Here is a 25,304-nt window from a genome sequence, read left to right on the forward strand (position 1 = left end):
GTACCTTACCTTGCTTAATTTATCATTAATTTTAATAAAATTTTAAACTATTCATAATTTAATTAATTTACTTTTTCTCTTACCATTCATCGTTTCAGATTAGTAAACAAAGAAAAAAAATCTTTTTGGATAAATTTTGAAAAAATCAAAGTAAAATAATTTTAAAATGTTAGGAATAGGAATGCAATGCTAATAGTAGTTAATTCTTTGATCTTCCGATCCATCTTCTGTTCTTCAAATGATTAATTTTGTGGAATAGAATTGTGAGAAGTAATGATAGTGTAATGAGCTAACAGTACTCCAACATAGCGGCTAGAAAATTTAAAAAGATGTTAGAATGTTTTGCTAATTCTTGCAGAATGTACCTTTTCTCTATTCTCTTTCTACTTCAGGTTCCTTCTTGTTTTTTTTTTTTTTTTCTTTGTTTTCATTAATTATTTTGAAATCATTTTTTTTTCTTTGATACGATTTCACATTATTTAAAATGATTAGTGCAAAAATTTTCAATCGTTTAATTTATAACATTTTAAAGTTAAATTTGTAATTTCTTTTTTTCATTTTTAGTTTCAAATAGTTCCATTACTTAATGGTGCTCGAGTGAAACGAAGTAGTTGTGGAACATTACATGGCTGCTGGTATAATAATTATTATTTTTTTTTATCATTTAAAACTATTTCTTTTATTTTTCAAGATAATTAAGTACACTTTGTTTATTGTAATGAAGTGGTATATATTATTGTCATTCATTATATGTTCACACAATCGATAAATTATTATTATATGATTATTTAGCAAAAATTATCATCATATAAAATGGAATAGTTTAATGAAGCTTATTAAAAGTTTGTTAATTTTATTAAATATCAATGTAATATATGTATTAATTTCAGACAATAATTTAATAATCAATTAAATGCATTTACACTACAGATTTAATTATTTTGTGTTAATTTTTTTTCAAAGTAAAGGTCTGTACCTAATGGTTGTAATAGTAATAATGAATGCACTGCAAATTTACGTTGGTCCGTAAGTGGTCGTGGAACATTTCTTCGTTTACGTCTAGAAGCGCTCCTACGTGATTTGCCATCTTATGCAATGTACATAGCATTGGGATTTTCAAATGATGAACATATGGTAGATATTATTGATAACAATAAATTTTATCATTCATTTCAATTAGCTATTCGTAATTTATCATTGCTCATTTTGTTTATTAGCGCACATTTTACAATTTTATTTTTCAATCTGAAATAATTAATTTTATGATATACTAATTATGCAAAATAAATTATGTAATTATTTTTTTTTTTTTTATGAAATGGCATGAAATTTATGTAATTAATTACATAATTATTATTTAGGGTGATGACACAGTGTTAGAATGTATTTACAATGGCATTGATGAAGGAAGGGCGTATTTGTCCTACAATGATGGTACTTATAATACTCAATTATATGAGGTTATACTAATCTGTTTGACCATCCATTAATTAAATGCTTGAATTTCAAAAATTTTATGATTAAATTATCATAAAAATATGTACTGATATATTAATTTCAATTATTCATAGGCTTTACAATAATAATAATAGTACTTTAAATACTCCATTCAATTGAAAAATTATTATTTTAAATATGATTTTAATCATCTTTGATATAATTTTACGTTAAAACGCTTCTTTATTAGAACATTTATTTATGTCAATTATTTAATTATTCAAATAAATTTAATTAATTTATTTTATCAATATAAAATTTTTAGTTGTGCAGTTTACAATTAGGTTAATTTCAGGCTACAGCTATTCTTATTGTAAATTCCAGTTTCATTGTAAATGATAATACTTTCACTTGTTTGCTTGATGTTGATTTCAAACAACTTTATCGATTATCTAATAATGATAAATCAAAAGTTTGTTTTATTTTCTTATCACCTACAGTTTCTTTTTTTTTCACATTATTACTATTAACCTTTAACCCTTCATTCATGCTAATAATCTTTAATATTGTCTTTTTATTATATACAAATCATTAGTTTTTTATACAAAAAATAAATTAAAACATTTTTAGGTACACAATTTATTAGCAAAGCCATATTACTTGCAATTTGTTCGTGGATTAATTGAACAGCATAGTAAGCGCTTTTAAAAAATTTCTACAAATAATTTCCAATTTTTCATCAAAAATATTTCGCTCTTTCATTTTTTTTTTTTTTTTTTTTTTTTGAAATCTGAATTAATAAAAAGTTCAATGAAAAAAATTAATAAATATTAGCATATATAAAGAAGATGCATTCATTATCGGATGGTTCACTATATCCATGGATAACAACAACAATGATTAATATGTTACGAAATAAAAATGGAAAATATGAATACGTGAAAAATGCTCGGCAAGTCAAATGGTTTTCACGTAATACCACGTATGCGATGGTAACTTTACACGGTAAATTAATATTTTGCTATTACAATAACAATAATAATAATAGTAGTAACAATAACAACAAAAGAAGAAAGAAAAAAACGTTCAATTGTTTTCGTTCATTTTTTCTCTTTTTTTTTTTTTTTTGGAAATATTAAAAAAAAAAAAACGATAGAAATAAGTGTATGATGGTTATTGAGATGAGTAATTAATTTTATATTATTTATTTATAATTGCAATGATGTTAATAATTTATGATAATTATTAATTTCATTTAATTTAAATTTCTTGTTTTAAAATTACTTATCATTTTATTAAAATTAGAGTGCTAATTATCAATTATATTAATTGTTGCATTTATTATTTTAAAATATTCAAATCAAATAATGCATTTAATTTATTTTTTATTTTAAAATTTAATGATATTAATAGTTACTTTGCTTTTATTTACTTTTCTTGTTGGACAGAATATCATAAATTAGGTTATTAGTTGTTTTGTTTAACTTTTTAAGATACCACAAGCTAGGCCAATAGTTGTCTTGCTTGTTACCCTAGTATATCACAAGCTAGGCCAATAATTGTTTTGCTTGTTACCCTAGTATATCACAAGTTACGTCTAATAGTCATTCAATTTGACAATCTTCAATTATTGTAAATGCCTAGTAGTTTTGTTTTGTTTCATATTTAATGCCAGCTAGGTTAGTTTTAATAATTTCAATTATTTTTCTTTTATTTCTGATTTCTTATGGGATTTGTTTATTACTTTTTTTGGCACATAATTTTTCCTAAAATTATTTCTTAAAATGCAATTGTTGAATTTTCTCATCAATTTTAAATAATGGAATACAATAGGAAATTCAAAATTATTATTTTTTAAAAATTTATGTTGTAAATTGGAAAATTTAGATTTTTAAATATTTTTTTTTTTTTTTGCTCCATTTAAAACTTTTAATTATTTTTTTCTTTTTTCAAAAAACAAAGAAAGAAAAAAAAAAGAGAAAAGAAACAACTCAATTAATTTTGACAAATATAAAAGAAGAAAAAATAGAAAATTTTCAATTTCTATTTTTTTTATTTTTTGTAGTAATCTTAATGATTTGGAGTTGGTGGTTTCTCTTATCAAATGCAATATTATTATCACGACATTTTAAAACATTTTGGCCTAACATACAAATTGATCATATACCTATTTGGTTTCAAGTATGTTTTAACTGATTTATAAAATTTACTATTTTTTTTTTAAAAAAAGAAAGCAAAATATTCTTTTCTTTCTTTTAATTTCTTGTTAAAGCTTCATCGTGGTGGTGCACTAATATCAATTATGCTACAAACGGTAGCTATTTTACTCATTTTTATTCAATCAAGATTTCAATTTTATTTGTGGTGTACACGGCAATGCACCATAGAGGTTAGTTAGATTATTTCAAGAAAAAAAAAAAAAAGTTATCACAAAAATAGTTGCAAAAATTAACAAATAATTTTATTTTAAAATTAACCAAAAATATTTCACAAAAAAAGCGAAGCAAATTCTTTTCATCTCAAAAAAAAAAAGACTTTTACAGGTTCTATGCTACTTGGAATATTCCTTTTCTTTTTTTTTAGCAAATAAATTATATTGTCATGATAATAATAATATCTCAATGTTTTGTTTATTTTATTTTATTTTTTGAAAAAAATATTTTTTCTTCTTTTGGAAATTATAATTTTCAAATAATTTAGATTTTTTTTTCTTTTACCATTTCTAATTGATGCAAATGAAATTATAAAATTAATGTGTGTTAATTATATTTTAAAAATTTTTTGTAATTTATATTTGATATAATATATATTCAATTATATGTTAATTTAGAATAATTGTTATTCTACTTGGCTAATTATTATAGCATTTTATGAAGCCAATACATACTTGGTCAGGCTTAATTGCATATATACTTGCTGTAATACAAATTATAATAGCACTCTACCAATTCAAGCAAAAATTCATCAAACGATTTTATTTCAAATGGTTTCATCGTACTTTGGCACTTGTTGCATTCATCGCTGCATGTGTGTTTTGTTATTTTACACTCTCATTTTTCGTTAAATTATATATTTATTTATGTACGTTACATATAAATTAAACATAAAATATTTTCTGAAATCTAAATTTAATTAAACGCTAAATATTTTAAATTAAAATATTTTAAGTATAGTTTAGAAAATTTTTCCATGTAAGATTTTAAGTGAACGATAAGTAATTTTGAAAAGTATTATTTAATTTTAGTTTATTATACGATAATGAATTCATCATATTTATGCAAAAAAAATGTGTAAGGTAAAAAAAATGAACGAATTTAAAAAAAAAAAAAAGGAAAAATGAAATGAAAAAAAAAAAAAGAAAGGAAAATTAACAAAATTACTTGTAGCTTTAGGAATACTTTCTGCGACATCGCATAATAAAACGGGCCTTATCCGATATTATGGAAGATGGCCAGTTCTTCTTGCTGGCTTATATTTGTGTACATTTTCCGCGGCGTTATTTGCTTTTAGCTTTTTGGATGCTTATAGTGCTAAAAAATTAGCCCAAAAAAGTGAAAATATCGGTTTGTTTTATTTTATTAGAATTCTTAAGTTTAATTAAAAATAAATCTTTGATTAGTTGTTGATTATCACTTAATACAGTTATAATTATCACTTTGGGAAGAAATTTGATAAAACGTTCACGTAATAGCTTCACGTTTTATGAATTTTTGATGAATATTACTTGGTGATTGTTAAGATAGTTTTATTTTTTTTCTCCATTTTTATAAAAGGCGATAAAAAAAAATGCATTCATCAACATGATTCAGAAGTTAGACTGATTCATTAAAGTGATTCAGAAGTCAGACTAATTTATCAACATGATTCAGAAGTTAGACTGATTCATTAAAGTGATTCAGAAGTCAGACTAATTTATCAACATGATTCAGAAGTTAGACTGATTCATTAAAGTGATTCAGGAGTCAGACTAATTTATCAACATGATTCAGAAGTTAGATTGATTCATTAAAGTGATTCAGGAGTCAGACTAATTTATCAACATGATTCAGAAGTTAGACTGATTCTACTAATTGATCAACTTCATTAATAAACTTGATTTAGAGAATGACCAAGCAAAAAATGCACGAATATCAACAAAAGTTGAAACTATTGAAATAGCAGATGAAGAAATCGAACATAAATTTTGTTGGGTAATTTCTTACAGACTATATTTTAATTTTGTAAACTATTTTGCTAATGAATAGCTAATCGATCAATAATTACTATTTTATCGATTAAGTAAACTTAACTACAATGCGGAATGCAAAAAAACTAAAATGAAAAATTAAAATCTAAAAATGTCAACAATGATTCTATAATTTAAATGATGAGTGTATGTGGCTTTCATTATGAGAATATGAGTTAGGGCAAGCCTTAAACGTTTAACTAGGCTTTTTTAATTTGAAAGCTGATTTGAACAAATAAATATGAAAAATTTATAATCTTAGTGGGAAATGACTAATTCTGCACAAATTAAATTATTCAGCAATTTTAAATTTAATTCTAGTTTGATAATTTATTGTTTAATAAATTTCAGATCAAGATAATTCGTCTATCAGTGCTTATTCTGCATGTAATCATATCATTCGCTGTTTGCTTTATCATTACAGCTATGGTTCTTATCAATTATGCCAGGAAACATTGATTATTTCACGTATATTTATAACTATCATACTATCATATCAGTGGTTATCAAATGGACGGATAACTTTAAAACTTTTGATCTAATATAAATTCTTTTTGTTCTAATAACATACATAATTAGAAAATAAATAAATGTATACTTTTCTAACAAATAATTTTGTTTCCCATTCTTATACTATGCGATAAATATAACTTACTCCTTACTCCTAGTGTTTACAATAATTATTATCCAAAAAAGTGATAATTTTATGATTGGTAAATTTTACTTTTTACAATTTTGTTTTGATTTAGATTTGTTCTATGCTTTTATTTTTGTTACATTTTAAATTTGTCTATATTCCATCATACCATTTTCTCTTCTTTTCTTTCTTTTTTTACTTGCACTTTTTTTGGATTAAAATATGTAACAAGCAAGTAAATGCAACGAATTAGTTTGCTAATTAGGACAAAAACTTTTTTTCTTAAAGTTTTTTTCTAGTAGAAATTAGTGTGATAAAAATTTGTAAGTATGTTAAAAAAAAGTTTTACGATAAATCAGACGGAAAAAAAATTTTTTGAGAGATATTTTAGATAATGTTAATAATGATAAGATGTAGTGATGAATTTGTCACAAATTTTTGTGCTATCATATCATATTGATTACATCATACTGTGTATTAGATGATACTAGATAAAGCCATGTGACAATACCTTTTATTGTACTAAAATTATGTTGCTTAGATAGACTAAAAATCTTCTTATCATTTATCAGCTACCAGTTATTAAAAAATATTTCCAGTATGTCATATTTGAGCCGAAGTTTTTCATATCGCTTCCATCATAGTTGCATTGTGTAAGCAATATGAAAAATGTTAGTAAAAAACGTTCCGTGCTGCTTCGTGGTTTGCTGCAGTGTTTGAAATCTTAAAATTGATCACGTGGTTTTCCAACGTGTTTCACGTGTAGTGCGTTTTGTTTAAATATTTGTGGAATGTTAGAGTACTTTTAGCAAATGTTTACTAATTATTTACTTTATTATTCACTCTTTTTTTTATCATATCCATTGTTTAATTTTCCTCTTTATGTTAAAAACTGTGATTGATTCTATGCAACAAAACAAATGAATGAAATGATATTTAATAGTTTAAAACATTTATCATTCCTTTTTTATTTGATTTCATTCGTAAAAGCTCCATTTTTTTTTAATTGTAATACAAGATTTTTGATACGATAAAAACAGTATAGGTTATGCTTTTTTAAATGCTTTTCGTTCTTTAAATTAAAGTAATCGTAAGCGTGTTCACTTGACTTTAATAATAGGTTAGAGTCGTAAAAAATTAACATTAGTCGTCATGTAAATGATAATGATAAATAATTATTACTTGACAATTCTGGTAATATCTCCACACTCTGTTTCTCATAATTTCTGTTAGAGATGTCAGTTATGTTGGATCATTATTTGGACAATTTATCGACACTTCCTCGTGATTTGGCAAAGAATTTACAAGGGATTCGGAAGTATGATATGGAATGCCATAAGAGATCAGCCGAAATTGATCGAAAATTAAGAGTATTTGTAAAGTCGTGTCAAAGAATGCCGAAGAATGCATCAGTCTCGTTTAATAAAGAAATTATGGTAATTTTTCTTTTTTTTTTTCTTTTGGTGAATCATTTTGTGGAAATCGTTCACTTCAAAAAATTGGATGGAAATGAATTTGAATCACGAAATATGAGGTGAATACGACCATGGTTGGAAGTATGAATATAATTAATGATGAAATGCTATTAAGGGAAGTATGCTTAACTGAGTAAACTTATTATAAACCATCTTGCTTAATTATTAGTACAATCTCTGTTTTCCTTGTACTAATCAACTTTTGGTCAAGTAGTTCCTTTCCAGAGATCTTTACATGTAAATCAGCGGAGCGATACTGTTATCTTTTTTCGTGCCAGCAACGTCATTTACTTAGGATGGTGATTGTTATTTTATTTCTCACATTCATTATATATTTAGCTGATCTGAATATAGAATTACTCAAAATTTACTTTCGGTCTCAGTCATAATATAGATGTATAGATTCATTTCTATTTCAAAAGTAGCTTGTCTCTAAATACAACTCATCGGACATCAATTTTTGCAGACTTTGTTTGCGGAAATCGAACGTTTATCAAATGAAAAGATTCGTTTGGCATCAGACACTTACGAACTTGTTGATAAACATATCAGACGTTTGGATAACGACTCAGTGAAACTTCAAGCTACAATACGACAAAAATATTTGGATGCTGCAGCGGCAGCTGAGGCAAAGGCTAATAAAAGCGGCGGTAAATGTTAGAATGTCTGTTGTATGTATATATATTAAACTCTTGTAAACTAAACTCTATATACATATATTATATATAAGCCGTTTGTATAGGTAAGATTTCTGTGCTCAAATTTTTGCGTTTACGGTTATCTAACATAGTTGAAATTGTTGTTTTTTCAAAGGGCATTTTGTATTAAGTACTTTCATTTTTTATATCAACGTTGCCTTTTTCTTTATTTTCCTTTGCCAACCACTGTTTTTACCATATCATTGTAAAGTAGCGGAATAAAGTAGTATTCGCTTTCATGAGTAGTATTGGAGGTTTGACGGTAAAATAATTTCTTGCCGAAAAGGGTAATTCGAAAGGGCTAAAGGCTTCTGATTTAAAATTCAACATTAAATTCAGATGAAATGCTTGACCGGAAAAGAAAAACTATTGCGGGTCGTAAGGATAAGAAGAAATTAAAAGAGGATAGCTGGTCTCAAAAAAGTACAGGTATGTTGCAAAGTATGCTACTAGTATTATATCCAACACATCCATAAATATTTTTTATCTCGAAGTTTTACTGAATTTGTTGACAAATGTTGTATTGCTCATGCATTTCCCATTTCATAGTAGAAGTTTCACGCAAAAATTGTAATCGGAATCACAACTTCGTTCTCATTTTGTTTCTGAAGAATAAGATAACCAAAATAGAGTTTATGTCTTTATTTCATGATCTAGCACTCGATGTTTTTTGTAAATAAATAATCTTTCTACTTTATGTCAATTTCAAATATTCCACAAAATTTAAATTAGTTGGATGAGTTTTTGTTATATTTATCCTTGATATTCTTTTCCAGCTTCTGTCTCTGCGCCATTCCAGCCGTTTTTGGATGCACCGTCGGTTATGGAAATGCCCGTTGACCCGAATGAACCCACCTATTGCATCTGTCATCAGGTGATGATCTTCCAATTGAAAAAAGAAACCACTAAAAATTTAAGTCGATATTCTAATGTCATACTTTAAGATTTCTCACGGTTTTTGTTGCAAAAAAAAAAACTATTGGTTTGCAGGTTTCGCACGGTCAAATGATAATGTGTGACAACAAACAGTGTCCTATAGAATGGTTTCATTTCCAGTGTGTTGGCCTTACAGAGGCACCAAAGGGAAAATGGTATTGTGAACGTTGCAGCGAGCAACGAAAAAAAAGGAATTCCTCTGGAAGTAATAAGTAATTGTCACTCAGTTGCATTTGTTAATTCATCGCCCTCTTGGTGCATTTTAAACGAAAGGTCTCTTTGTTTAATCATGGCCTCCTGAAATTTTTTTGGGAGAAAAATATTTCCGAAATGTTAAAACATAAAATCACTGAGAATTTCCATGTTGCTAAAATACTACGGTAACTACTATGAGTTACTTGCAGTGTCTTTCATAGCGAACTTCTTAGCTAGCTATATTTTAAGTGATAGAAGTTTGTAATATTGTGCAGTCATTTCAGTAATTTGTTTGTACATTTTACTTTTCGACAAGGGACGGCTTATATTTCAATCACCGTTTTGTATTTTTGTATGCACATTCTTTACATTTTTGCCTTTTTATTTATTAGCTTGTAAATGACACTTCGATCTCAGAATAAAAACTGTACCTCAGAAACTTTTAAAAAACGTTAGAAATATATGCCAGCAAATCAAATCGCGGATGTTGAAATCAAACGAAGTCCATAATCGAAACATTAGTAGCTATTATTGACTCCAAAAAAAGTACACTAATTTCTATAATAAACGAGATTTTTACATCACGAAGGAAAAGGAATAAAGTGATTTTACAATGTTAACTTCACCGAATAATAAAGCACTAAACAATGACAAAAAAGACGAAGGTAATATTTATAAGGTTGTGTTACAAAAGTATGTTCTTTATGATTATACATATTCACAAAGTTATAAAATGATGGTCAGATTCTCAGTCTGGTTATGCGTTATTTCACTGTTTATAAGAAATATTTGACAATGCTCTCTGCTCACTGTGCTCATTGCTCGAAATTCATTCGCTCATTCGGATTAATGAAAAGGGCACCTGCTGCATATGAAACGGATGAATCGTTCAAGTTACGGCTCTGAAATTGTGTAATAAAAAATGAAAATTGCATAATCTCCAATACCAAATTTACTTCATGAATATTAGTATACCGAAGTTTTAAAAAGTGAAATATGCCTGTACGACACCAGCACACATTTCCACAACTAACAATCTAATTCTTAACGAATAACAATTCGATTTGGATCAATTCCCACTTTTCCTAAGACGACAACTTTGCTTACACTATGGATAACCACTTTTCTGACACATAGATCTTTGGTGGCTCTATTCGCAAGTTTCACGACATTGCATGCAGAATATATACGGCACACTAAAATGTGAAACGAATATAAGCATCTCTATACCGATTCCTTCAATGATAGTCTAAACTATAAATGATGAAGAAACAGTTCACTTTTCAAGCAGTTCTTTAAATAGACAGAAGACATCTGGACAAATAATTCTTAAATTCTATGCAATGAAGTAGTCAGTACATGCATGCCTTATATATGGCCTTAAATTGGTTTCAGGTGAGATTTTATGTTTCCTAATAAACAAATACCTGATTAGACTGTGCATATTTAAGAAATATGAATTCCGCGAAATGATTGTTCATTTGACGGAAATATTCCGCTGCCTGAAAATACAATAGGAATCGCTCAATGTGTTCAGATTAAGTACAATATAACGATAGCAACAATATAATATAGAAATGAATATTTTGAGATGCTTGAAAAAATCAAAGATGATTTGTTACCTTTTATTGTGAAAGACTACTATTCTTGATTAGATTATATTTTAATTTACTGATAACGATTGCATTGAAATAATATGCTTACATGAAGTATAACGCTGATTGGATTTCTGCCACAGATTGTATTTTGTGTCCTTTTCAAATACTCGCCAAACACGGCTGGATTAAGACTAGAAATTGCGTCCATTCCCTGAAAACAGCCCAATGCATAACTTTTAAGACGTGCAAGCATATATCGACATTAAAATTACTAATTATTTATATTTATAAGTGTACAGCATCAAAAATTCCAAGAATAACTTAACATTTCCGCAAATGCTACAAATATTCATTTCATGATAAGCACTCAAAAATACTTATAAGCACAGATTACTATAATGAAATAACTAAAAATAAAGCAGAAATCACACCCTCTTCATATGCAAACACTATTCTTCCTGGGATCACACATAATTTATTAATCACCACTTTTTTTTAATATTAAATATAAAAGTTAACATCAAAAAAGAGAATAGACAGCACCTGTTTGTCCATAGCAGCAATTTGTTCATATATTGGTACACCGGTGCTATTGTCGTATGGCATGAAATGGAATCGATTTCCTTTAAGCAAACATCAATCATCAATCAATAAATAAGTAGAAGGAGATGGAGCCATTTTATCTTACTTAGACTTCCAAATGTGTAATTTCTCAATCTGATTTTTTTATATAATGGAAATTTTAACTTATTTAGAATTCAGAAAAAAGAATCATTTTTAAACTATCATACCCCAATGACAGAAGTCGGAACTGACGACAAAAACTATCTTCGGATCTGACAGATACTTGCTAAATATTTTACCATAACTGGCTTGCTTTGAAGGTGAAAGTGATCCTACCAATACTGGTACAATGCTATAACTATTCATCGACTTCCTACAACAAAAAAGCTAATGCAGAAAGTCTCCGCATCCTTCCATAATTTGATTCATTAAAAGGAACGAAACAACACTGTTTGCAAGTTTTCATTCAACAGCTTATTTATTCAGCCTTAGAATGAAACTGTTGTTTTGATCTAAAAAAAATATACTTTTCCATAATTTTTGCTATGTAAGGCAATTGCATTTCAATGCTATGTTCCGCTTCTTCACTACGCAAATCCATTAATGAAAAAGCTCCGGTTTCTTTCAGCTCCATATTTGCTGCAAAAGTTATAACGCCGCCAATATTAATATAAATATAGTATTATAGAGTCCCCTACAGTTTTAAGCTATACTAAGATTGTTATGAATTTTACTAAATGATTACAATGATACTAAGATCCAATTCAACCACAATATAGTCATGAACGACATGATCGATTTTCTTCAACTATTTCAGCACTCTCTTTCTATCATCAACACCACCACCATGCATACAATCCCCAAAAAACTGAATCAATTTCCATAAAGCTTAATAATTTGCAAAAAGTTTAACCACTTCAATCATGTATGTTACCAATCAATAATCAGTCGATAACTGACCACATAAACAAATGTATCAATCTAACAGGGTTTATTTTCCCTCATGATCGATATATTAATGATAATATGTGAAAGAATTGGGAAAAAGAATACTTCGTTGATCGATCTGAAGGTCACCTATAGGTGTACGATAACGCGAACAGGTTGATAATGCACAAGTATCCAACGACATTACGTGTGATGGTCCCAATACGAATATAATACTACTGTAACAGTTATACGAAATAATGCATAGATTCCAGAAAAAAATAAGTTTTTAAAACAATTACTTAGCAGAAAGATTACAGTCAGTGCATAAGAAATGCAAAATTCTGTGACTGATTTGTTCCTCTTATTGAATTCCATGATTATAGAATCTATTTAGCTACCTATTACCGATATGATGCTTAAGAAAATAACATGACAGCATACAGAAAGTAAGAAAGATTGATTCAGATACGGTTCACTTCTTGCATGTTGCCCTATTGTAAAGTTACACTTCAAGTCCTTAAAATAAGTAATAAATGATGAACTGACCAATCGCATGATTTCACCAGTTGTAAACAAGTGACACTTTATAAAAGGCAAGTTAGTAAACAAACTGATTAAACAATTTAGAAATCGGTTACATGTAATTTTCAACCTGATCAATTATAAAGTTAAAGCAATCTAGTAGGTAAAGTAGAATTTTCACTCACACAGTTTCGGGAATAATTTGCTTGAAGGCAAAAGCTGCAACCCTGCCGCTATATGAATAACCAGCATGCCTGAAAAAGAGCACTAATTGTCAGAAATACATTGGGAATATAGAAAGCTTCGAACCTGCCCATTTGTTTTATTCCAATCTCGAAAATTTCCTTCTTCATATTTTCCCTTTCATTTCACTTGCTCTTACCAACCTTTCACTTATTCAGCAATACTAGAAGGAATGAATTAGATATGATGGAAAGGAGATGTTGAAATTAAAAACTTAATCATACTTGAAGCCGTGATCGAAAAATGACTTCGCTGCTATTAATCCATACTGGTGCTATCCTTTAGCGTATTACTAACGTTATCATCCTGTATGAATAATTGATACCAAAATTAGTGATATCCATAAATAACCTGGCTAGCAAAACTTAACCTAATTAATCTAGTGGAAGCAAAAATTGTTAATTTAAAATGTGCAATGTTTAACTTTTCACCGTCGTGAAACGACAGCACATACTTACGGTGAAATAATAGCACGAGCTGACTGAGGATGACGTGAACCGGCAGCACTGAGCCATTCTGTTAGTTCACGATGGAGTTTTCTTGGATCATCTGTATACCTAATAAAGAATAAAGTAGTACTATATAAAAAAAATACAATAATTTCAACTCTTAAAAGATATAAGTGAAGTATGAAACAACAAGGGTTCACGTTATTTTGCTACATCACATTATGCTTATTAGATATAAAAAATGAAAACAAAACAAACCAGGATCCAGCATGGGATGCATTTCTTACAGCACAACCAACGGAAGTCATTCTTTCAAATGAAACAGTTTTGACGTATTCTAATGCTGTAAATAAATAATAATTAGATGTGTTTATGTGACAAAACATTACCTAAAACACAATGAAATCATAAATTTGCATTTGAAAAATATCACATTAAATTTGCTTGATGGAAATTTTCTTACTGATTAATATGCAACAAATATTACTTAGTCTCTAATAAAATCAATAAAACATGAAAAGTGAGGACAAATAAATGAATGAAAACATAAAGTAAATTGCAAAAATCTAAAAAAAAAATATTCCTATATATTCCCTGTTGCTCATCTTTTATTTAATCTAACCTTTGAACTCATCGAATAACTTTTACTTTGTTTATTTGCTTAAATGAGTAACAATATTTCACGCTATGCAGAATATAATGAACCGACCAAATTGGCCACGCAATGAAAAGTTTTAGCATAGAAATGACATTAGTGAGATGAGTGTCAGAGAGAAATAGTGTTGTAGAGGATGATAGAAATATTTGTTATTGTCAGAGAGCAATAGAGGGAACAGAAGTGTTGCATTCCATATTCTTCCCGCGGTGGTGATTTTTCCTTACGGTTGTTCTTCTGGTGTTTTTCTGTAGTGTTCTTTGTTTTTATTCTTTGGGTAATTGATTTCGAGTTTTGCTTACTTTCACTTACAAAGTTTTACTAGAAATTAGATTAAAAGCAGAATTATGACACGAAAAAGAAGGATTGTTGTATCAGATGATCAAACTATGCTGCCAAGAAGTGATAATATGATAGTAAAAAGTGTCGATCATATGATCTTAAAAGGAGGGAATGGTGTGATAAAAGATAAAGATGAGGAAATGGAACAATTGGATGAAGCTATGATAGTAGCAGATAACGAGTTGGCATCAATTAATGATGGTAATGATATGTTATCATCAGTAGATGGAAATATGACAGATACAAATGATATGTTATTAGCTAGACGAGCAAAAAAACCAATAGAAGAAATTGTAGCATTAAGTGATTGTGAAATGGAAGAGAATAATGAACCAATGATAATATTATCGAAAAATAGTAGTGATATGATACCAATGGATATAGCCATATTATCAGTAGACGAAGATGGAATATCAGTAAATGAAGTTGTTGGATTATTGGAAAGAAATGATAAGCAAAATGAATGTCCAAGCAAAGATGGACTAATGATAGTAATGAATTAGTGATAAGATAGGAATGGATGAAGTAGCATCTATAGATGAAGCAATGTTAGTGGATGGACCATTGCAATCAATGGATAAAATTATGATATCAGAAAGTACAATTATGGAATTGGATGATCAGATTGTGATATCGAAAGGTGATGATGCATTAATGGAAATGGATAAAATTATATCACCAAACGAGAAAGTAATAAAAGTGGAAAATCAAATTATTATCTCAAGTGATGATGTGATGGAAGTAAAAGTTGATTCGATAGGATCAATCAGTGCAAAACTATCAGCAATAGATGAACCGATGACGTCAGTTGATGAAAATGAACAAAATGTTTGTTCTATTAGCATCAAACAATAACTTTGTAGTATCAACAATGGAAAACAAACAGTAGTTCAGGAAGTTTTCATAATATTAAATTTTTGTTCTATAATTCAGGGAGTTTTCATAATTTAAATTTTTATTTCAACTAAATTATTTCGCATTTTTTAAGGCTAAAGTTTATTGATTGAATTATTGCCAAATTCAAAGTTGCAAATTTAGCATTAATTATTATAATCTTTGTCGTTTTTTTTTTTCCGAAATTGAAAATAGTTTGTATTAATTTACTAAAGAATGTTGATCATGTTAGTAGATTCTAGAAAATTAAAAAAAAAAATTAACAAAATAATTTTTTAGAGTAATAGCAAACAATAAATTACTTACTGCTTTTAATGATCTCTTCAGAAAAAAAGAGGGAAAAAAACCTAAATTAACTGCGATCACATATGATCAAACACTAAACTTTATTCTTTAAAAAAATTTATGCGTCCTTTTTTCCATAATTTAATTTTCTGTACTTTTAAAAATATTATATATTTCTTCTAAACTTTTATCATTTTTTTCATCTTTCTCCTTCTTCTCTTTTTCTCCTTTTCTAAACAGGCTCTTCTTTTCTTACAAAAGTAACACAACCAGTTCTAACAATGATTACAACAATTACTACTACTTCTACTTTTACTTCAATTACTACTTTTACTGGTAAATATTGTGTACATAAAAAGGAGAGAACAACAAATATAATATATTGTATTAATATTGTAAAAACTGGAAATTTTTGGAAATGGATGTTTTCAAATTCTCCACTAATTAAGACGAAATGTAAAGAAAGAAAGAGAAGGAGAAGAAGTTGTAGAAATTGATGGATTTATTGATTGATTGATTGAAAACAATCAGCAAAATACTGGTTTTATCAAATAAATATCCTTTTCAACAAATATCCATATGCTTAACATTTCTTTCTTCTCTAAAATTCTTCATCATTTATTATTTAGATATTTTCTAGAGGAAAAAAAAAACTTTTTCTTTTTTTAAACAATAAAAATAAAAAAAATTTCCTTGCATATATATATATGTCATCTATTTCTATCAACTTTTCACAATGATATTATTTTAATATTATTTTAATGTTGTTTTCGTTCTTTTAAGTATTATCATAAATTTAATCTGTTATCTGTTCGCTATTATTATTTCAAACAAATTTTTGAAAATGAAAAAAATTATATTTTAACTACCATTCATTTATGTTGCTTTTTTTTTCCTTTTTCTTTCGATATTATTAAATAATTTAACAAACAGTAGGTGAACAAATCTATTTTCATCTTTTTACTACTAAATATTATTTCATTGATGGATGATATTCCCTCTCTCTCTTTGTTTCTTTCTTTTCTCTCCTTTTTCTTTCTTCTTTTTGCAGGAAAAAATGGTTACTTTCTTATTTGGCTATATTATTATTTCTCTGACAATTATTATACTTTATAACTAATCAAAATGGTGATTTGATAATGGATAACATAAACGAGCAATGACTGTAGCAACAGCAATTTTTTCATCAAAGGTAATTCTTATTTTGATACTTCATCATAATACTTTGTATATTTTCGAAATAATTAGTTAGGAATACATTAACTGATTGAGAATATATTTTGAAGGCAATTAATCATAGATATATTTTAAAAATAATTAATTGGAGAAATATTTTGGAAATAATTGATTAGAAATATTATTAAGTAAATAATCTTAAATTTGATACTTAGGAAAATCATTGATTTTTTAATGTAAGGGAAATTATAGTATTTATAAGCGATAGGTGTTTTTTATGCAGTAATTATGAATAGATTACAATTCCTAATTAACAATGCTACAACAATTAATATTTGCAGTTGTTATTTTGGTCTGTAATAATTTTATTAGATTCTAATTGGAATGCTATCAATTCATCTTCTTCGTCATCCTCATGGTTACATCACAATGATAGCAATTTGCATTTTTATAGCCAACCAACAAATTCAAGTAAGTGAAACTTGAATATGTGAATCAAGTAGAATTTATTTTTAAAATTTTGAAATGAAAATTGAAAGAATTACATCAGTTAGATTAATTCGGCACTAATTCGTTAACTGTTTGTGATATTTGTAGCTACGTTGATTTCAAACACTAATTATATGTTTCCTAAATTCTTTTTGGAAAAAAAAAGTACTTAAGGAGTTTCTGAAATTTTTTAAATGATATTTAAATGTTAAATTTCATTTTCAAAATTTATTCGTACATATTTCGTATTACTTCAAATTTTTATTTCTTTATTAAAAATTATAAAGCACTTCGGTACAAAATGTAACTCTATTTAAATGACTTTATATTTATTTTGAAATAATCATCGACAGATTTTTCACATGATGGATTTCGAGGGGACGTTACAAGTAGTGAAGAAATTACTTCCAAAAATGCTGAAAAGGTATTATGCTTTTTGCTAATATACAGATATTGATCGATTGATTTTAAGATACTTACCTTTTATTGAATTTATTTTGAGCTACAAATACTTTATAAAATAATTATTCTGAAATTTTCAACTTACATAAGGATCATATGTCTCTTTTACACTGATGATGAATTAATAACAAATGTTTTCGATAACAATACGGATGAAATTGGTCTAAAAGTTAATAAATCATTCTTCGTAATATAAATCATAGCTTTGTACTGTTTATATGAGAATTTTTTTTTCTTTTTTGAATTTAGAAACAGTTGAAATTATTTTTTTTTTTTTTTTTTTTTTAATTTAAAATTCCATCAATTTAACCAATAATTGATTTCAAGGAGATTAGTGACGACGATCAACGCTATGATGAAGTTGAACAACTGATTATTCCATCAGTTGAAAATTCCACAAAATCAAAAAGGTCACGAATAATTTATCATTTCTACAAGTTTAATTATTTATGTAAAATGTTAAATTTTTAAATTTGCTTTGTCAAAATCACAATTATGTAAACAATTGAAGTAAACAAAAACAAAAAAAAGAAATGAATAGTTTTGAACATAAAATACAAATTTTAAATCAAATTCAATGTATAATCAAGAAAATGAGTTAATCAGGAATTATATATACTGAAATGGAAAAAGCATAAACCATAAAATTTCAAAGGTAAATTAATCATTTCGATAGCTAATCTTAAAATTTTTATATTTAACTTCTGTTACTACTTTTGTTCTAGACGGATATTGAAGAATGCGAAACGATGCATTCGATATAATGAAAAATATCTTTATCAATTGTTGGAGCGATCAGGAATGTTTAACCAATGGTTTATGGCAAATAATCCGGAGGAAGCGGGGCATAATTTTGCTCGTTTTCATAAAAGTTTTTTCAAAACCAATTTTGATTATTTTGATCAACCTCAGGATGATAGTTTGCCTTCTGATATTGAGGTTAGTGTATTAATTAATATAATTAATTATATTTATATAGCTTATATCAATATATTAATTGAAAAATTGGTCCTATTAGTTTCGTTCCTATTTTTTCGATCTCATTCAACTTCCTCCTTTCTCTTCATTTTTCCTTCTGTTTTCTTTTCCTTTCCTTCTCTTTTCTCTTTGTTTCAAAGATACGATATTAAAAGAAATTTTTTTCTTATGAGTAAAATATTGGAAATATTTTTTTTTAATTTAATCTATAAACAATGATTAATGAATGTTTAAGTACTCTTTTCTTCTATCTAGTTTTAAATGGATCACTCTGATCATATCATTTAATTATTAAAGTTGTAACTGTGAAATATCGTATTCAATTAAATAATTTCAGGATATCAATATATCATTTAATTGTGATGATTTGTGTCAGAGTATAATTTGGAAATTAGATGAAGCACTTGAAAAGGAGAAAAATGATACACTTTTATTAAATGTATCATTTTTGGATGATGCTCAACCACGTGTAATCAATGATGGTTCAACGAAATCAGCATTAACTAATTGTCAGTTAGGTAAGCGTTTAATTAAGTAAAAGCATTTGAATTTTTCAATCCGATATAAAATGGATGAAGGAAAACTCCTTTCTTATGAAATATTAATCAAATGATATTGATAAACTTATCAGTTATATATTTATCTTTTAATTAATTGTTACTACTTACCTCTGTAAACGGAAAGACAAAAATAATCTTACGGAAATGAAGATTAAAAAAAGTAAAAAGGAAAAAAATTGGAAATTCTAGATTTGACGCATATACTTTGAAAGATTTTTTGTTTTTCTAAATGTAATTAATTTTTTACTGACAATTTCGAACACAGACATTTTTAAAATTAAAATTTATTACCAGCCTAATCTGTCACATTTTTATATCATTTTGAAATCTTTAAAATTTATTTTCAAGAATCACTCTGAGTAATAGCTGATGTGTTTAATATGCCAGATATTAAGCTAAACAATTAGCAATTAATTTTTCATCATCTCTTTCCCGTTAAACATAATATGAAGAACAGGTAAATCATAATTGTTTAGGAATGTTCATACCGGTTGGGAAATGTATCCAGCAAGGTGCAGAAGAATTCGAAGATCATAGCAAATTATGTGCATCTTGCCAAGGTGTATATATGCTTGGCAAAATGTGTTTCCCGCGATTCATCAATGCGATAAAATGTGAGAAACAAATTCAAACATCTGGATGTATTTTCGACAAAGTCTCAACTAAATGTAAGATTTAAACGCCACACAAAGTAAGCCTATAATTATAGATTTAAAATTCTTTCCTCAAGTCCCTCAAATTGATAGATTTATACTTCAAATATTTTTGTAAAAATAAAAAGGAAAAAAAAAAGCTGTTTGTTAAACAGAAACTAAAAGACAAACATTATGAACTAATAAAAATACGACCATTCTTTATATTTGGTAATTGCTTATTAAGAGGTTAAATTTTGTTGCTAATATTAAGAATTAACTGATTTTCGTCTATAAATATATTTTAATTCTGGATAATCCTTCTTTTTTCGATTGAAATATATATTCTCCATTTAACTAAGTTATATAAATTTTAATAAAAACTAATTTTAGCTCATGGTTCATGTTACATGCGTACGCTTACATTTAAAGTATTACGTAATGATGGAAACGAAAAATGTCAAGAATGGCACCATGAATACATCCAAGTTCCAACATCATGCGAATGTCAGCTTAATATGGATTCATTATTGCTAAGTGCTGTGAAACCGTGACAAACGGACGAAACAAAGATTGAATGATCAAATTCTAAGAATGACAAAAAGTGAAATGATTTAAAACAGAACGAGCAAAGGGAAAGCAAAGAATGATTTTACTGGTGAACAAGAAACTGATCATTTAAAAAAGAAAAATGATGCCGTGATGACAATATTGTTTTGTAATTTGTTTTTTCTTTTGTTGTTTCTATTGCAATATTATTCAAATTATTAAAATTTCGAAGCAAAATTGAAATGAACTAAGTTACACCAAATTAATACAATATAGCGATTATATCAATTCTCATCACATCCAGATGATGAGAGATTAGGTTTATTCGGATGACATTTAAGTAATCAGGTAGTTATTCCTTTATTACGATTAGATAGTTAGTTAGTTTAGAAAGTAAAAGTTAGCAATTAGTTCTATACATATGTGAAATGATGACCTAACATAAATACATCTATCACATGCAAGAGTGCAACAATATGTAAATTACGTAAACTCTAAAACACAAACGACAATAAATTGATTTCAGAAAAATAAAAGTACACTGGAGGTGAAGTCTATACTGATGCAAATTTACTATCTAATTACTTATTACCAATTACCTCGACTAAAAGTATAAGAAATGGAAGATATGTAACATAAAATCGCATGATTTTTCGAAATAAAAAAATATGAAATCCCGATATAAGGAACTTTTCCAAACTTATAAACTGGTTCGTACTTCAAGAGGTTAAAATTGCAAATATGTTACAAAGTAAAGAAATTTAACTGATGTAGCGAACTAATAATAAACTGATACAAACAAATGAATAGACATAAAGCAAAGATATCCAGTGATCATATTCTATGTTTAAATTTCACAAGAACTAAAACTGAACAAATTTATAAACACACCTGTTCAACATGGAAATAAAAGTGACTGAATCCAAAAGCTATTATCATTGTCGAATTTGGATCGGGTAACCACCTCTCCAGTGGAATCTTTCATAAATACAGCAAAGAAACATTACTCTACACATTTGTTCACTAAAAATGAAAATATTATAAATAACAGATCCATAAAGCTATTTTTTATTATCTTCATCGCTTACTTGAGACTTATGGATAACACTTGGTTCCTTTTTATCAACAAATGGATCAGGTAACCACTTGCTACCATCTAGTGGAACTTTTTCCAACCAATCATCGCAAATGGTTTGGTTATCCTATAAGCAAAACCACTAAATAATAATAAAATGATATAGAATGCGACTAATAATGTGTTTTGACTAAACACGAAGGTATTTAAGTTTGCAATGAATAAATAAATGCAACTTTACAGCATCTGTAGCACGCACTAAACTTTTTAAATAAACATACTTTATCAAGTACAATTCCTGAGCAAGCTATAAGAGCCATATCTCCATCAACAACAAAGGCGTTCCCTAAATATGCATCAATCTTTGTAGCTACGCGAACAAACTCTCCATCTTGAGTAAACTGCTGTATCCGACCTGTTTTATCCAGAACAAGAATATCACTTCCATATCTGGAAAGATGCTATTATACAGTAGTATTAAGCCATATAATAAGCAATAAACCAGTAAAACTAGCTAACACGCAAATTTATGTCCCTGTTCTTTTTTTTTTTTGGCAGTTTGTAAAGTAAAATTAAGAGTGACAAAGAGTTCAAGTGAATTACAAATCTTAAAGTAAACTTAAAGACGTGAAGAATTCATTTCCAAAAACAACTACAGTGACTATTCTCCGATGTTAATGATGTGGCGTAGTCTAATGCGCTATATTAGCCTTTTAATCCACTGATTAATACCTGTTATGAAGATGAAGATAAGTCATCACTATGAAAGGAAGTCAATGAAAGAAACATATTCAAAAAAAAAAAAAAAAAAAACCAAACTAACTTCTGTATTGAAAGAGGAAAAAAAATTTGTCCATCTTCTTTTCCTTCCTTACTAAAACTTTTGATCACTTTACCTTCTGTTATATTGATTAGTCGGAGGAATTGTCTGCAAAATAATAGCATACTGAATTACGTAATTATTACAGGTGGTTAAACCCACCACAAAATGTATGTAGATAAATGCTACCTATCATCACGTCCAAGAATCTTTAAATAATTTAAGTAATTTTTTAAAACATCTCAAAACAGAAAAAAGAAAATGAAATGAAATGATTATCGCTGATATAAAGTACATTTGATTTAACATCGAAGTCAGTACAAACTTCCCAAGTTTTTGCATGTGACAAAAAATATGGTAAACAACAATATAAAACGATTCATTTAAATAATAAAACAAATAACCTAGAATACATATTGAGAGGTAAAGTACATGTTGAGACGACTAAAAGATCACTGGGTAAGGCACATACTGTTTGGAAAACGTATTCATCTTCGCAGATCACTTCATTCCAACAACTTGGACAACAAATATCCGAACTACAAAAGGTGAATTATAAACAATCAAATACAACTGGAAATTTAAAACTTTTTTAAAAAAAGATCTCCAATGAAACGATGGATTGCAACCCCAATGCTTTTTAACATACCTGTAAACAATGGAATCCTCGCCCTTTACCCGTTTAGTCAAAAACATTTCACCGCTATCATTCACGCTTAAACTTTGTATTTTACCGTCAACAAATTGTTCACTGATCGTTTCACCATCCAGTGTCATTACTTTGAGCAACGTTAAACCTGACATATATTCCGAATAAGCATAAATTATCTGAAAAGGAACAAAGATGATCAAGAATTGCCTTTGACGAAGCAACGCCTACAAACATCATTCATATGATTACCTGTTAAGGCATAACTCTACTAGATGCTCTCAAATATACCATTATGAACAGTTCTTATATGACTGATTAGGTTATGCCTAGAAATCTAATAATATTAGCAAGAAAATGACACCTTATCTTCACAAAATGACACTTGACAAAATGGTTCAGCTTTTTTTGTAAAATCATTTTTTTCCTGGTAAAGCAATTCGCCGAACCGATCCATTTTGAACAATCCTCCCTTGGTTGCTACCCAAATATTTCGCATATTATCAAGAGAAATACTGAAAAAACAGGCATAAATAAAAAAGGTGAAAACGAATGAAACAAAACAAACAGTTGACTTATAGAGTATATATACAGTAGTGGCAATGTTACATGATAAGCTGAGTACTTTTTTCTCTTTTAAAGGAACAAACAAAAAATAAATTAACACTACATTGGGGATAGAAAACAATAGGATAATAGTTTTTCAAACTTGAAATATATTCGAAATATTCATTTTAACTTTTGATAAAAAAATGTTCTTTACCTGTATGGTACTCGAGCGCCAAGCGGTGTTAAATGTACGAACATTTCCGCAGTGCGTTGATGATTAGCAGTATTTGACAGTGTTTCTGTCATATTGCGATATGTCGCAAAATGGTATTGCAATAATTACTCGAAAATATGAAATAAAATCCGAATTAGAGGATCTCCTAATTATATTCTTCCAAATATAAAATTTGAAAATCTCCTAAAATCTTTTTATTTCTTTCTTCTTTTATCATCTATTTCTTAATCATTAACACCCTACAATTTACAATTCTATCTATATCATTTTGTCTCTAATAATTTAAATTTATAATTTTCTTCTACATGTTTTCTCATCATTAATCAATATTTTCCATATCTATATTTCCCATTTATTAACAATCATTGTTGTTTCACTCCAGAACAATGGAAATCACCGCATATTTCTTTCTCACTACTTCAATTTCTTTCTCATCCTTTAACTTAATCGATCTTCGAAAAATAGTCACTTCTGTTCTCTTCTCTTCATTCTTTACTCTTCAATTATTTAAAATATATCACAACATAAAAAACACTATCCTCATGCCTTGTACCACACCACAACAAATTGTATGAATCCCGATCTAACATCCGGAAAACTGAAAATCACAATTTCAATCGTAAATCGCCTTTCGATATAAGACACTGTTACACTGTTGCAGCATTTTCAATCACATTTGTCCGAAATCTATCCACAGATTTAAGACACGCAGAAAGAAAAAAAGGATTATTAATTTAACATAAACAGAAAGAAGAAAAGAATTGTTACATCAAGAAAGTAATATGCATTTTGCAATGATTGTAATGATGCATGCTGCATGCGCAACATAATAAACAAGCTGCATGATAATATGCATATTTAACGTGCTGATAATTATATCACTGATTCTATATCAACAATGCTAATTGTATTTTTCATTTCACTTCATTTTCAAACTAAGACAAAATCTGCAATTTTGCAGAAAAGTATCATTTTGTCAAACGAAATCTCGCAAGTGTGGTTGCTAATTTAATCCGCACACGCGCAACACTTAGATCAACGTGAT

At 27.6% G+C, this 25,304-nt stretch overlaps 7 protein-coding genes across 8 annotated transcripts; 5 read left to right on the forward strand and 2 right to left on the reverse strand.

Annotated features, from left to right (window-relative positions):
• Positions 1-359: 359 nt before the first annotated feature.
• Bm1987 (Uncharacterized protein) lies at positions 360-6,121 on the forward strand (the record flags this gene model as incomplete). Its single annotated transcript, XM_043081553.1, has 13 exons — positions 360-392; positions 565-635; positions 969-1,134; positions 1,362-1,460; positions 1,793-1,909; positions 2,068-2,131; positions 2,272-2,442; positions 3,503-3,618; positions 3,710-3,826; positions 4,302-4,464; positions 4,824-5,000; positions 5,539-5,627; positions 6,014-6,121. 13 exons carry the CDS (start codon positions 360-362, stop codon positions 6,119-6,121), a joined length of 1,491 nt encoding a protein of 496 aa, XP_042937487.1.
• Positions 6,122-7,534: 1,413 nt separating this feature from the next.
• On the forward strand, positions 7,535-9,624 carry Bm6725 (PHD-finger family protein; the record flags this gene model as incomplete). Of its 2 annotated transcripts, XM_001893048.1 has the most annotated exons (5): positions 7,535-7,735; positions 8,241-8,424; positions 8,812-8,901; positions 9,249-9,346; positions 9,463-9,624. In XM_001893048.1, 5 exons carry the CDS (start codon positions 7,535-7,537, stop codon positions 9,622-9,624), a joined length of 735 nt encoding a protein of 244 aa, XP_001893083.1. The 2 variants fall into 2 exon arrangements, with proteins under 2 accessions (XP_001893083.1, XP_042937488.1); XM_043081554.1 differs by lacking the exons at positions 8,241-8,424; positions 8,812-8,901; positions 9,249-9,346; positions 9,463-9,624 and adding an exon at positions 8,000-8,077.
• Positions 9,625-10,418: 794 nt separating this feature from the next.
• Positions 10,419-14,217, reverse strand: Bma-memo-1 (Hypothetical UPF0103 protein C37C3.8 in chromosome V, putative; the record flags this gene model as incomplete). Its single annotated transcript, XM_001893047.2, has 10 exons — positions 10,419-10,505; positions 11,031-11,105; positions 11,308-11,412; positions 11,745-11,824; positions 11,993-12,138; positions 12,293-12,404; positions 12,819-12,931; positions 13,403-13,471; positions 13,919-14,017; positions 14,168-14,217. The coding sequence occupies 10 exons, from the start codon at positions 14,215-14,217 to the stop codon at positions 10,419-10,421; spliced, it is 936 nt and encodes a 311-aa protein (XP_001893082.2).
• A 694-nt stretch (positions 14,218-14,911) lies between these two features.
• Bm10586 (Uncharacterized protein) lies at positions 14,912-15,409 on the forward strand (the record flags this gene model as incomplete). Its single annotated transcript, XM_001893046.1, has 1 exon — positions 14,912-15,409. The coding sequence occupies one exon, from the start codon at positions 14,912-14,914 to the stop codon at positions 15,407-15,409; it is 498 nt and encodes a 165-aa protein (XP_001893081.1).
• A 13-nt stretch (positions 15,410-15,422) lies between these two features.
• Positions 15,423-15,761, forward strand: Bm10587 (Uncharacterized protein; the record flags this gene model as incomplete). The annotated part of the gene is made up of 1 exon (XM_001893045.2): positions 15,423-15,761. The coding sequence occupies one exon, from the start codon at positions 15,423-15,425 to the stop codon at positions 15,759-15,761; it is 339 nt and encodes a 112-aa protein (XP_001893080.2).
• A 1,483-nt stretch (positions 15,762-17,244) lies between these two features.
• On the forward strand, positions 17,245-20,936 carry Bm3557 (Uncharacterized protein; the record flags this gene model as incomplete). The annotated part of the gene is made up of 8 exons (XM_043081555.1): positions 17,245-17,277; positions 17,603-17,732; positions 18,104-18,174; positions 18,540-18,622; positions 18,938-19,151; positions 19,528-19,708; positions 20,227-20,418; positions 20,776-20,936. The coding sequence occupies 8 exons, from the start codon at positions 17,245-17,247 to the stop codon at positions 20,934-20,936; spliced, it is 1,065 nt and encodes a 354-aa protein (XP_042937489.1).
• Positions 20,937-21,992: 1,056 nt separating this feature from the next.
• On the reverse strand, positions 21,993-24,330 carry Bm2782 (putative 36.0 kDa protein C45G9.5 in chromosome III, putative; the record flags this gene model as incomplete). The annotated part of the gene is made up of 7 exons (XM_043081556.1): positions 21,993-22,133; positions 22,288-22,456; positions 22,830-22,934; positions 23,231-23,365; positions 23,476-23,654; positions 23,840-23,990; positions 24,239-24,330. 7 exons carry the CDS (start codon positions 24,328-24,330, stop codon positions 21,993-21,995), a joined length of 972 nt encoding a protein of 323 aa, XP_042937490.1.
• Positions 24,331-25,304: the final 974 nt, after the last annotated feature.

The sequence above is a fragment of the Brugia malayi genome (assembly GCF_000002995.4).
Source record: "Brugia malayi strain FR3 genome assembly, contig: Bm_v4_Chr4_scaffold_001, whole genome shotgun sequence".
NCBI classification, from domain to species: Eukaryota; Metazoa; Nematoda; class Chromadorea; order Rhabditida; family Onchocercidae; genus Brugia; species Brugia malayi.